Consider the following 12,445-nt stretch of genomic DNA (forward strand, 5'->3'; position numbering starts at 1 on the left):
TCTCTCTATCTATATATATATACATATATATATATATATATATATATATATATATATATATATATATATATATATATATATATATATATATATATATATATATATATATATAAAATAAAAAAAATAGGTACAGGGAGAGAAATTGATTTGCCAAAAATCACACGCTTTACAATCAGGTAATAGGATTCAAATCCATGTCCCCAGGTTCCAAAGTTAGTAGTTTAGCCACTAGACCACATCTTCTCCTTCAGACGAGGAGGGTGTCAGTGTCAGAGCCTCTCAGACCAATTCAGTTCCACTCGGCTAGTCAAATGCAACATTTACTAGTGCACACCTTGGTGCTATTTCAGCGGCATTGCTGAATTTGGAAGCCCCCAGCTGTGATACTCTACAGACAAGCAGTCAAACCCTGTTTGAACCTAAAGAAATTCTCTCAGGTGTCCATGGCCCTGACAGAGCATCACAGGCTCCCCCTGGCCCTAGAATAACATTCAAAACTCTATACATAGCTGTCTGCCGCAGTACAAGATACCTTCAGAAACAGATTCCCTGCTGCTCACCCCATATTAGCCTTACGTCATGCAACGTGTATCTAATCACCCTGACCAGACCAACCCAGACCAGACTGAACCAGAGAAAGCACAAAGGCGGACCTAAGAGAGTACAAGACACACAACTCTGGAACACCCTGAGTCCAGACCTGAGGAACCAATACAGACTATTAACCTTCAAAAGAGCATTTTCTCTCAAATTAATAAAATATTTTGAACACGAAAAAAGAGCCCTGAGAGCATTCTACTTCAAAGAAGCTCATCAAGAGTACGGGGAACAACCTTTACAACGCAACTTTTACAACGCACTACCATTACAACGAAATTGTTACAACGCGAGTGCATTGACAACGCAGGACATTACAACGCAAGTCTTTACATCGACTTGCACTAGATGGCGTGCTAACATTAAAAATAGTGTAGTTTACCATCCCAACACCTTCCCTACTGTTACGTGGACTGGAGTTGGAATAGTAAATTACACTTTTTTAGTGTTAGCACGCCATCAAGTGCAAGTCGATGTAAAGACTTGCGTTGTAATGTCCTGCGTTGTCAATGCACTCACGTTGTAAAACTTTCGTTGTAACAGCATGCGTTGTAACAGCATGCGTTGTAACGTCATACATCCCAAGAGTACACCGGCTCACCTAAAAACCCTTCCCAACCAGAATAACCCCAGGAAGATGTGTTAACACCCTTATAGAAAGGAGCTCCTGACCTTCCTCAAACCACAGTATGAAGGTTGAGAAAGGAATATTCTTTTCTTCCGCTGTGCTCAATTCCATATAACTCTCTACCTCTGCTAGGTGGCCAAATGTTACAAGAAAGAGCACTTTAAAAATAAATAAATACTTACTTAAATATATTCAGACAGGTCTCGTTAGATGAAATTTGTTGATAAAAAACAATTACAGCCTTAGAGCAATAACGAAAGCACTTTCACAACTTGTACATGGTTTTTGCTGACACAAAGGGCAGGCAGGATTCAGGAATGTAAGAGTATAATGGAGGAAACTGACTTACATTCAACCATCACCTCCACATGCCGGAACTCATAACCGTGACTGTTTTCTGCAAAGCACAGAAAGGATCCAGAGTCGTTTCTTGAAATTTTGAGCCACCGGTTCATTGGCCTGTCTATGTCATCTTTCATGCATTTGACTGTTGGGGTCGGATTGCCATCGGCTTCACAGGAGAAAGTTGCCGAAGACCCTTCAACCCATGTCAGTGGGCTTGGACAGAGTGCGTCATTGAACTGCGGTGGATCTAAAACAACAACACAAGTTATTTCTAGTCAGTCCAGGCTGATTCATAAAGCTTTCTTCCACAAGTAGATGTGCTCTACTCTAGAAATCATGAGTAAGTCCCCGATTTATATCTCGATGGGTGGCATGTTTCTTTGTCAGGGTGACAAAGTAAATTACTTCGTCGCCATGGCAAATATGCCACCTGTCGAATTTAAAAATTACCACCAAGCAGGTGGCCATTTCTAAAGCATTGGCAGGAACCAACATCATGGAAGTTCCTGTCAATGCTTTTAGCATTTTGGTGCAGGGCTTCATCAACATGACGGAGTCTTACACCAAACTGGTTTCTTTTTTACTTTCGAAAAGAAAATCCCAAAGCTGGGTTTTCTTTTTCAAAACAAAACAGAAAATGCCCACATCACACAGTTTTTACATTCAATTACCACCAGGGTTTGTAGGGTTATGAGGGATGTTTAAAAATTGGGTATTTGTCCACCCTTCCTAATTGGGCGGACAGACATGTAGCCAATTCTTGGACTGCCATTACTCCGTTGGACCGTCAGAGAAGTTTGGTTATGGCGATGGCGGGGTAGTAACCGCAGTAGCTGAACCTATATATGGTCTGCCCGCATTTGAATCAGGCAAGTGAACCACTATGTTGGCGGGGAGGGAACTCCGTCGCCATTTCGATGGAGTTCCCTTTTCACCAACATATAAATCGCCGATAAATCAATAGTAGGCTAGACAAAAGTAATTCAAGAGAAAATCAACTGTAATTCACATCTATTCACAGGAAACAATTTCTGACTCACTTACACACTTTCTAGCCCACGTGATGACTGATAAACACGCTGTGGGTTTTATGCGATAAGCTCTCAGAGATTATGCCCAAGTGCAGTCAGTTGATACCATAGGTTTTTCAGAGTGTATACCAGCCAACTCTCCCACATACAAGCATGGCTTCTTCAATGCAGATGAAGTTGGAATGCTGGTTGAGCACATGAAAGAGATTGAGAAGCAGCATTAGCAATAGTTAAATCATGCAGAAAATGGACTGTGCTAAAAGAAAGTAGAGTCCTTTGCAAATTATTATGGTTTGGAGTGCTACCAGCAGATACATTAAGGCTGCTTTCCCTAGCAGCTGTTTCTTATGCAAAGTAAGACAGGGCAAAATGCAAACAGTTCAAGGATGTTGGCTTGCCTTTCATCTCCTTAGGCCCCAAGCATCATTAACCTCACACTCTCCCTACATTGGAACTGCCATGGGCTGTAAGTGCTGTTCTCTGAGGGCCCAGATCACAAATGTTCTGTTCACTAATTGTTACTTAGGTTTTTAAAAAAAATCAATTTGAAATTCTAAATCCAATATGCCGATTCACAGACCTGGAATGCGTGAAAAGACCAAATTGTAAAATGCACTTATAACAGTGGAAAATCAGGTAGTTTATTGACCCTTCTTGCCAATCCTTGTGCTCTCCACCAACGTTTGATAGCCTTCCACAATCTATAGAGCAATTTATTCAAGATTTTCAGTTTTCTGAATAAATGTGAATTTCAGCTGAAAGACAATGGGCCTGAATCACAAAGGTATAGTTAGACCTGAAGTTCAACTTTAGACCTGAAGTCTAAGTTTAGATTTAAAGTCTATCTTTAGACCTGAAGTCTAAGTTTAGACCTGAAGTTTAATTTTAGACCTGAAGTCTAACTTTAGACCTGAAGTCTAAACTTGGACTTCATGTCTTAACTTAGACTTCAGGTCTAAACTTAAACTTCAGTTCTAAAGTTAGAGTTTAGATCTAAACTTAGGGCCTGATTCACAAAGGTAAACTTAGACCTGAATTTACACCATAAGTCTAAGTTTAGACCTGAAGTCTAAGTTTAGACCAAAAGTCTAACTTAGAGCAAACCTCTAACTAGTGTACCTTTGTGAATCGGGCCCTTAGACTTCAGGTCTAAGTTTACCTTTGTGAATCGGGCCCTTAGACTTTAGGTCTAAACTTAGGCTTCAGGTCTAAAGTCAGACTTCAGGTCTAAGTTTTCATTTGTTAACCAGGCCCAATGTTTTTAAAATAAATTGATCATGCTGTTGTTCAGTGTCAGTGTATGAAGGCCGGATCCGTTCTAGATTTTCTAAAAAACCAACGACTACATACTTGAACTCCACTTACTCTTCTTTATGTAAATGTATATTAAGTGGAAATACTGAAACCCGTCATGGATCCAGTCCCCATTAACTGACTTTGGACCCCACAATATAGGACATAGAAGTGAAACAATATATCAACCTAACTTACATTGTGTGATGAGGGTTCCATTCTTTAAAGCGATGCCATATAAGTTGCTGGCTTTACACTGATATTGGACAGAATGGGGTCTTGACATTCCAGGTTCATGGCCCCGAATGTCCGGTGTACCATCTATGGAACATTCCACATCTGGAGCTGGATTTCCATCTGCGTTGCAGGTGAGAACGTTCTGGTGGCCCTCAACCCACATCTGAGAACTGGGACAGAGGACATCACTGAATTCAGGTCCATCTACAAAACCAATAAAAATGTAAGTTATTTTTTGCACTGTGATCAAAGTTGTGGAAACTTAGAGGACCATGGGCTAGTGGGTTCATTCTGTAATGTGTTATAGAATGACCACTGCAGGCCTGGGAGTGCGTGAGTTTTAGTGGCATTGTGTGGAAATGAAGAAACAATTATAAGGAAATACAATAATCATAAATACCATATAAAGAAATAATATAATGACGGCAATAATGAACAAAAAATAAATATCATTAAGTCATTGTCATTTTTCAAACTTCTTAAAAAACATTGTCTATTAATTAAAAAGAGGGTGAGTTGAGTCTACAGGTAGGGTGAGAGTTCATAGCAGGGAGAGCTTAGTGCTGGAGATGGTATTAACAGAGAAGGTAAGTGTGAGGGTTTGGGTTGGACTTCAGGTTATGAATATTTATAAATTTAGGGTACATGAAAGGCAGCAGGAGAAGGTTTAGATTTAGAGGACGAACTAGGGAAAGGGACAGGTTTAGGGTTAGGAATATGGTTAGGGTCATGCTAAGGACTAGAAAAAGAGTAGGGGTTAGGATCGCTGCAAGGGATGGGCTTAGGGTTACAGTTATTCTTACAGTCAGCATAAAGTATTGGGCTAGGGTTAGGATAAGGGATATGGCACCTGAAAAATATTGATAATTTTTGACCTTACTAGATGAATTGGTGCATTGAGATACCTACCTTATACCCCGTTTCGTTTGTGTATTAGGATAAGGGATATGTTTAGAGTTGGAGATAGAGGTATAGTTAGGGCTAGGATTTGTTTAAGAATTAGGATTAGGGTTAATGTTAGGGGTGAAGATATATTTTCAGCATTATAGTGCTCTTGTTATGTGCTCTTCATTATTACTATCCAAGTCCAAAACTAAAAAGCAGTCAGTATGGTTTCTTGATTATGGTGTAGTCACTATGGCACTACGATAATATGGTATTTTGCACTTTCACGTCTGCTAAACTTACATACAAACATGACCTCTTCAAAGCACAGCAGTGGAAGATGGAGCATAAAGAAGATATAACGCAACTGAAGAGTCAATGGTCGTGAGTCACTGCTTCCCAAACGTTTTAGAACCACAACCCACTTTTTAGAACGCCAAACTTTCCTGATGCAGCTAACATGAATGAACGCGAGGAGGGCAACGTTTTATTGTAACTAAAGCACTGTCATTTACATGTACAGCACATTTTCCATTGAAATGCTCCCTAAATTTGCAGTGAGATACAGTTTTACTGATAAAGCTATGATACACACAAATGATAATGGGTGAAAATGGTTTTTCAGTGAATATTTATTATTTTTGCATCACCAAGTAAAGTGTTTTGATTTGTTCTGATCCGATTAAAATCTTTATTTCCCACAAGCATCAGAACCACAAAAAAGTGCTACTTTTGTTCTTTCATAACTGCTGAGTGTGCACAGTTTATTTACAGATATTTACATTTTTTTGTATGTTACATAGAATCAAAGCCTTTTCTTTCACACTCCTTGTATGCCAGCAAGATTGTCACATACTTTTATTTTTAACAACATATAACATTACAGCACATCTAATACAACACTAAACTCCTTCCACCAGGTGGGGTCCCCCCAGGTCCACGGCCACTCCACCAGGTTATGAGTTTTGGCATTGAATCTTGACTTCTCTCACAAACTCTTGTTTAATGTCCCCCATCCCATGATACATCTTATCTCCTTTATTGCCCTAATGCTGCCCCCTATGCCTCCTCCATGTCCAGGCTGTCTTCCGTCTCCATCCAAAGGGCCTGAATCTTCTCAAATTTGTGTGGGCAACCTCTAGCACGATACACCACCTCATCCACTCTTGTTTACTAGTCCATGTTCAGTGAGCATTCTGCCACCATGGGAATTTTTGCCCCCCCCCAGTGCCGGACCACATCCCTCCTGGTCACCATCAATACCACGTTACAGGGAAAGAGCTGATATCTATTCCGAGTCTGCTCCCCCAGATACCCACCATCATCAATTGAGGGGTCAAAGCAGGGGCGGTTGACACAACTTGTGGTTGGGGGTGGGTGCGGGGGGGGGGAGCTTTTGCGGGTTGCTTTAAAAAAAAATAATAAAAGAAAAAACGTACCTTGCCACCGCCGGGTCCCGCATCTTCTCTCCTGCTCGCCTTTATCCAACTCCAGGTCGGAACAGGAAGCTAGCAGCCAGGCTCCCACCCCTAAGCCAATCACAACACTGCAATGGAGTGTTGTGATTGGTCTGAGTGCTGTGACATGGCGCTCAGCCAGGGGCTGAAGTGGTGGGCATGTTCTCAATGCAGGCTGCAATGCACAGGGCCAAACAAACCCTCATTGCGCACAGGAGTGTCGACCACTCCTCCCCTGCAGCTCCGTCCCGCCCTACCCCCTCATGCACTGACGCAGCAGGATGAAAAAATAAAATGATAACAACATTCCGTTATTATCATTTTATTTTTTCCTTTCTGTGCTGCTCCTGGCAGTGGGGCCACGCTCCTCCGCCTTATGGGGAGGAGCCGCCACTGGGTCAAAGTGAGGGAGCAATCCAGAACAGATGTTATCTTACCTCACACCTTTTCCCAGTAGTCACATCACTTTGGGCCCTCCCACAGAGTGTGGAGCAGGGTGCCTTTCTGTCCACATACCCTAAGACATCGGTCATCATCCGATTGCTCCATTTGGTAAAAGTGAGTCTGCCTATAGTACGCCCTGTGGAACAGCTTCAGCTGTACCAGCCAGAAGCCCACCTGGATTGTTACCTCTCTTGGGTATCAACAAGCTACCCAACACACATCATTCTCCAGTCTCCCCAAGTCCCTCTCTCATTTATTGTGTAGGGCATTCAGGGGGCAGACTATGTGTGAGCAGGGAGGTGTTGATTTGCCATGCTGCGTGTTTGTGTAAAGGGGCCCCCAGTACTTTCCACTCTAATGGATTTCCTCCTCAATATCGTGGAAAGAGGATTTTCCTGTAACCTTGCAGGATAGCTTTCACCTGTTGATAGGAGGAGATATTGACCCACCAAAAGCTCAAATTGTGCCTGGAGTTCCGGCAACAGGATCATCTTCCACTCCCTCCACATGTCCCCCACTTTCGAGATTCCTAATAGGTCCCATTTCATGTGTCCCTCTATTTTGTTCAGGGTGCAAACGCTGCCAAGTCCCAGTGTGGGGTCTCTAGCATCATTCAGCCCTTCAAGCCCAGTGCTACCATCACTTCTTGCCATATCCTAACCATCTGTGCAGTTGGTTTGGGCAGTGAATTCCACATGTCCATCATCCATCCCATACAGCCACCTGATACAGGCCCGTGGTTCATAGCCTCGTGTTTGCGTATATTAATAGCTACAGAGGGGTCGTATATATCCAGTCATTAATTGTTCGTAGCTGGGCTGCCTTGTCGCAGAACTTCAGGCTTGGGAAGCCCACCCTCCATCCTCCAGTTCCCATGTCAAAAAGTAGATGGCGCAATTGTCGGGAAGCCCCCATCCCAGATCAGCAGTCTGTTTGCTGCATCAACTTCTTTGAAAAACTCCTCCTGGACCATAAATTGTGTGTTCTGCGAGAAGTACAAGAACTTAAGGAGGTAGATCATTTTGTAGAGGGCCTAATTCAGAGACTGGGAGCTTTTTCCAGTTGGGGACCGCCCCTTTATATTCATGCATTCATGCAGGATGCCCAACCCATTTCACAAACACCAGTCCGAAGCCCATTCACCGCAGGGCTGCTATCAAATAAAGCCACTCCACTGAATCAATCGCCTTCTCTGCATACAGAGAGAGGAGCATCATGGGCTCGCCAATTTGATCCAGTCGTGCTAGAAAACCAAACAGTTGTCGAAGATTATGTCTGGTTGCACTATAAGGCATAAAGCCCAACTGGTGAGAGGCTATTATTGCGTCTACCACCCTCATGAGTCTGGATGCCAGCACCTTGGCCAAGATTTTTGTTTCCATGTTCAGCATAGAGATCGTCCTGTAGGCGGCACAATCTTCCCGCTTTTTCCCTTCCTTGTTGATAATGACCATGTCAGCCTGCTTGAAATACCTGGGCAGAATCCCTTTCCTGATGGGCTTCCTCGAACATTGTTTGCATGGGGGCCACTATGCATGATTTCACGCCCTTATAGAGTTGTGGGGCGGGGTGGAGGGTGTGGGGGGACTCGACATGTGACGACATAGGAAAATTACATTAAATAAATAATTCATTTACCCTCAACGTCGTCTGTCGAGTCCCTGCCTCACCGTTCTTACCTGCACAGGCCGCTCCTGGAAAAGTGTATCCACAATGTGACTTGAGATACATTGAAAAGCTGACACGTGTTTTGCTTTGGCTATTTCAACCCTAAACTTCCTAAAAGTTTTGGAAACAAAATGTAGAACACAATGTAGTATAGTATGTGAAATTGAGCTTCAGGCCTTCTAGTGTACAAGAAACCATCAACAGAAGTTTAGAAAAGTTGGCGAGTACATAATTGCAAGAACTGATGTGCAAGAAAAATCTCTTTCTAGAGTTATCCTTGACATTTATATTCATATCCCAAGGTGTAGTGGCACTCCCTAGTAATTTGAATATTTGTAAAAAGCCTACACATTTTTGTGTGTGAAATAAAGGAAATACATTTAAAATTGTTTGATAGGACACAACCAATTCTTGATTTCATTGGCCAGGGGTGGACATAGAGGCACAAATAACTGGCTTAAAGTTTGAGATAGTTTCCCATAAACTGTTGCTGTTGCTCATAATGTAATCTTTGTCTGGTTCACCAAGATTCCAGTGCCAGGAACTGCATGATCTGTGTTAACAGTGAAGACCTGCAGACCAGGAATGAGATACTGATTACTTCCTTGTCCTGATAAGCTGTACCCTCTGGATAAAGTTACATGTGCAGGGGAGTACACGGCATTATGACTGGAATGATTCACACAGCTATGTGTGCAATAAATACCAGTGTGTGAATCAGATTATATGTTATTGACCAAGTGTGTTTTTTTAACCCAGAATGTAGATAGAAAAACAAAATATATATGGGGTAAATACAATATCAACCTAGGTTTCTTCATATATTGTGCTGTCATGTGTTGTCATGTGGTGCTCTTACTGCACAAAATGAAGTGTTATAATACCCGTATTTCAGAGGGGACCATGAAATGTGTGAAATATGGATTCCATAATATTAATGACAGCCCCCAAGCCACACTGAAGAGCTTGGCAAGTGTCAGGGCCACAAATATTACGCAGCATGGAGAACTAAATTAGCTGACAAGGTTACCATGGTTATCAAGATTAGTATTAGGAGTCAAGAGGCAAATATGCGGCACATTTTGTCACAGTATTATTTTCATCCGATTCAACGAAAAACATGTTTTGTGTGAAATCCACAAATTATGCAAATCACGCTTTAAATGTGGTAAACACTGAAGCCATATATTTGCATACATCCACTGGCCCGTGCCAATGTTCACTATTTTAAATCAATTTATGAAAGGTACACAAAACCTAACCAATTTAAATTCTGTCAGTGCCCATAGTTAGCTGCCGCATAAACAAAGCACACTTTTCCAGCTGCGTCAAGCGAGTCAGTCTTCATCCTCGTGGTTTATAAAGCCACCAGAACCATATATATATATATTTACTGAAAAAACCATAGGTTTCACACACGTTATAGTTAGGAATTAGCATTTAAAAAACCTTGCAAATTCACTGAAAAAACCATAGGTTTCACACATGTTATAGTTAGTGGAAATTTTACTGATAAAAAACCAATGAAATTCCCCCGTTATAGTTAGTGCAGGCAACTATAACTCACGCGACCGCAATCCTCTGCTGATGCTAATACTGTATTTAGACACTTATTTGCCCATGTCTTCTTCCATAAATTTTTAGCTATACATAGATTACAAATATTTTTTTTTCATAAAGACACATATGTCATCAGCAGAAGATTGCGGTCGCGTGAGTTATAGTTGCCTGCACTAACTATAACGGGGGAATTTCATTGGTTTTTTATCAGTAAAATTTCCGCTAACTATAACATGTGTGAAACCTATGGTTTTTTTCAGTGAATTTGCAAGGTTTTTTAAATGCTAATTCCTAACTATAACGTGTGTGAAACCTATGGTTTTTTCAGTGAATTTGTACGTTTTTTTAAATGCTAAGTTACTTTACGCCATTCGTGGCGTGCGCGCCCACTTAACGCAGTTCGTTCCGTGCGCGCACGGTGCGCTTCGCGCACCGTGCGCGCACAGTGAGCACGCGGTGCGCTTCGCGCACCGCGCGCCCACTTTACGCAGTTAGTGCCGTGCACGCACGGTGGGCACGCGGTGCGATGACAAAGCAAGAAAGCACGTCAACAAATCTGTTTCTGCTTTCCTCCGTGACTATGGTATGGGTGCCATTTACCACAACAACTTGCGTTTCAATGATGAAGGGAACAGAGTCTTCCTCTTGAACCTTAGACTCTGCATCGGTACTTACTTGTAGGTACCACTAAAAAATCATTTCATAAACACAACGGCTCTTTTTAGAGCCCCCTAATATCTAAACACTTAAATCTGATTTTCATTTTTTTTTTTTTTTTTTCTACCGTACGCTTACCGTAAGCTTACCGTACGCGTACCCCGTGATTTTTTTTAAAATCAATAAATGTTTTCTTTGTACTTTACAGTCCTTCTTTGACCCCCTCACAAATGTAAGGGGGTCTGTAACTCTCCTCATTGCCCCCTTTCCTTGTTTTCACTCTTTTTTTTCTGAGTGAAATACACAAAATGGCGGCCGCCGCTTCCTGGTTTCGGCCGATTCGAATGTTTACTAAGATCTAAGAGCCAATCAGAATCGCGCTCGCGCACGCCACCGTACGCTTACCGTAAGCGTACGGTAAGCGTACCGTAAGCGGGCTCAGATATATATATTGATTTAAAGGCTATTTTCTCAGAATCTACTGAACAGATTTACACCAAACCTACAAAAGGCACTTCCTTGACCTAGGGACTACCTCTCTGCCAAATTTTGAGTAATTCTGTTCAGCCGTTCGGGCTGTAGCTCGTTCTAAAGGTCCTATGGAAAAATGCATGGGAAAAACGCGTTTTGGGACCCCCCTTTTATCTCAGCCCCCGCTTGACGGATCCCCCCGAGACTTTCAGGGTAGGAGCGGAGCGTAGCGCCCCACCTATTTTGAGAAATTCGCGAGGATTCGTCGACCGGCGCCAAAGTTATTCAAAATAGAATGTTGAGGTTTTCCTATGGAAACGTGGTCCTAACTATAACTACCTACTGGCGACCGCCAGTAGGTAATATATATATATATATATATACATATATATATACATATATATATTCACATATATATATATATATATATATATATCTATTACCTACTGGCGGTCGCCAGTAGGTAGATATAGTTAGGACCTATTTTCCATAGGAAATCCGCAACATTCTATTTGGAATAACGTTGGCGCCGATTGACGAATCTTCGCAAAATTTTTCAAACTTTTGGCCAGCTCTGGGCCGCAACTATCCTGAAAATTTCACGGTGATTCGTCATGCGGGGGCCGAGAAAAAAGAGGGGGTCCCAAAACGCATTTTCCCCATGCATTTTCCCATAGGACCTGTTGACGCAGCTACAGTCCGAACTGCTGAACGGAATTACACCAAATTTGGCAAAGAGGTAGTCCTCAGTTCAGACTCGTGCCTTTTGCTTAAATGGTGTAAATCCGTTCAGTAGTTCCTGAGAAAATTAGAGTTAAAAAGATAGATCTATCTATGGCCTCGGAGGATCCGCGCACCCTCCCCGCACCCAGCGCGCACCCTGTCGTGCACAAGCTGTATTCTAATTGTCTGTCAACACTCCAGATCAGGAAGTGTTGGCAGCCATCTCGAGGCACAAGAAACCTGAAAAACAAACGCGAAAAACGCGACAAGGGAGCAGGGTAGAAACACCATGATCCCCCTAGGCCTGCTCAGAGGGTCCCACAAGGACCCCCAGGGCCAAAAAAAGAATAATAAAAAAAAAAAAGGCGAGATTCGTGCACCCAGCGTGAATTTCGGCCGAAAATAAAACAAAATCCAGTGTAGGCTCCCGCGCAGAATATTCTAATTTG

The 12,445-nt window shown here is 42.3% G+C and overlaps 1 protein-coding gene across 2 annotated transcripts in view; it reads right to left on the minus strand.

Annotated features, from left to right (window-relative positions):
* The window catches only part of LOC146833120 (intercellular adhesion molecule 5-like), a 222,156-nt gene that overhangs the window by 49,869 nt on the left and 159,842 nt on the right, over positions 1–12,445 (minus strand). For both annotated transcript variants that reach the window (XM_085600743.1, XM_085600744.1), the window contains 2 exons: positions 4,093–4,335; positions 1,575–1,817 (listed from right to left, as the gene is read on the minus strand). In XM_085600743.1, the coding sequence (XP_085456869.1) occupies positions 1,575–1,817; positions 4,093–4,335 (486 nt within the window). The remainder of the gene's footprint in view (positions 1–1,574; positions 1,818–4,092; positions 4,336–12,445) is intronic.

The sequence above is a fragment of the Triturus cristatus genome, chromosome 4_2 (assembly GCF_964204655.1).
Source record: "Triturus cristatus chromosome 4_2, aTriCri1.1, whole genome shotgun sequence".
NCBI classification, from domain to species: Eukaryota; Metazoa; Chordata; class Amphibia; order Caudata; family Salamandridae; genus Triturus; species Triturus cristatus.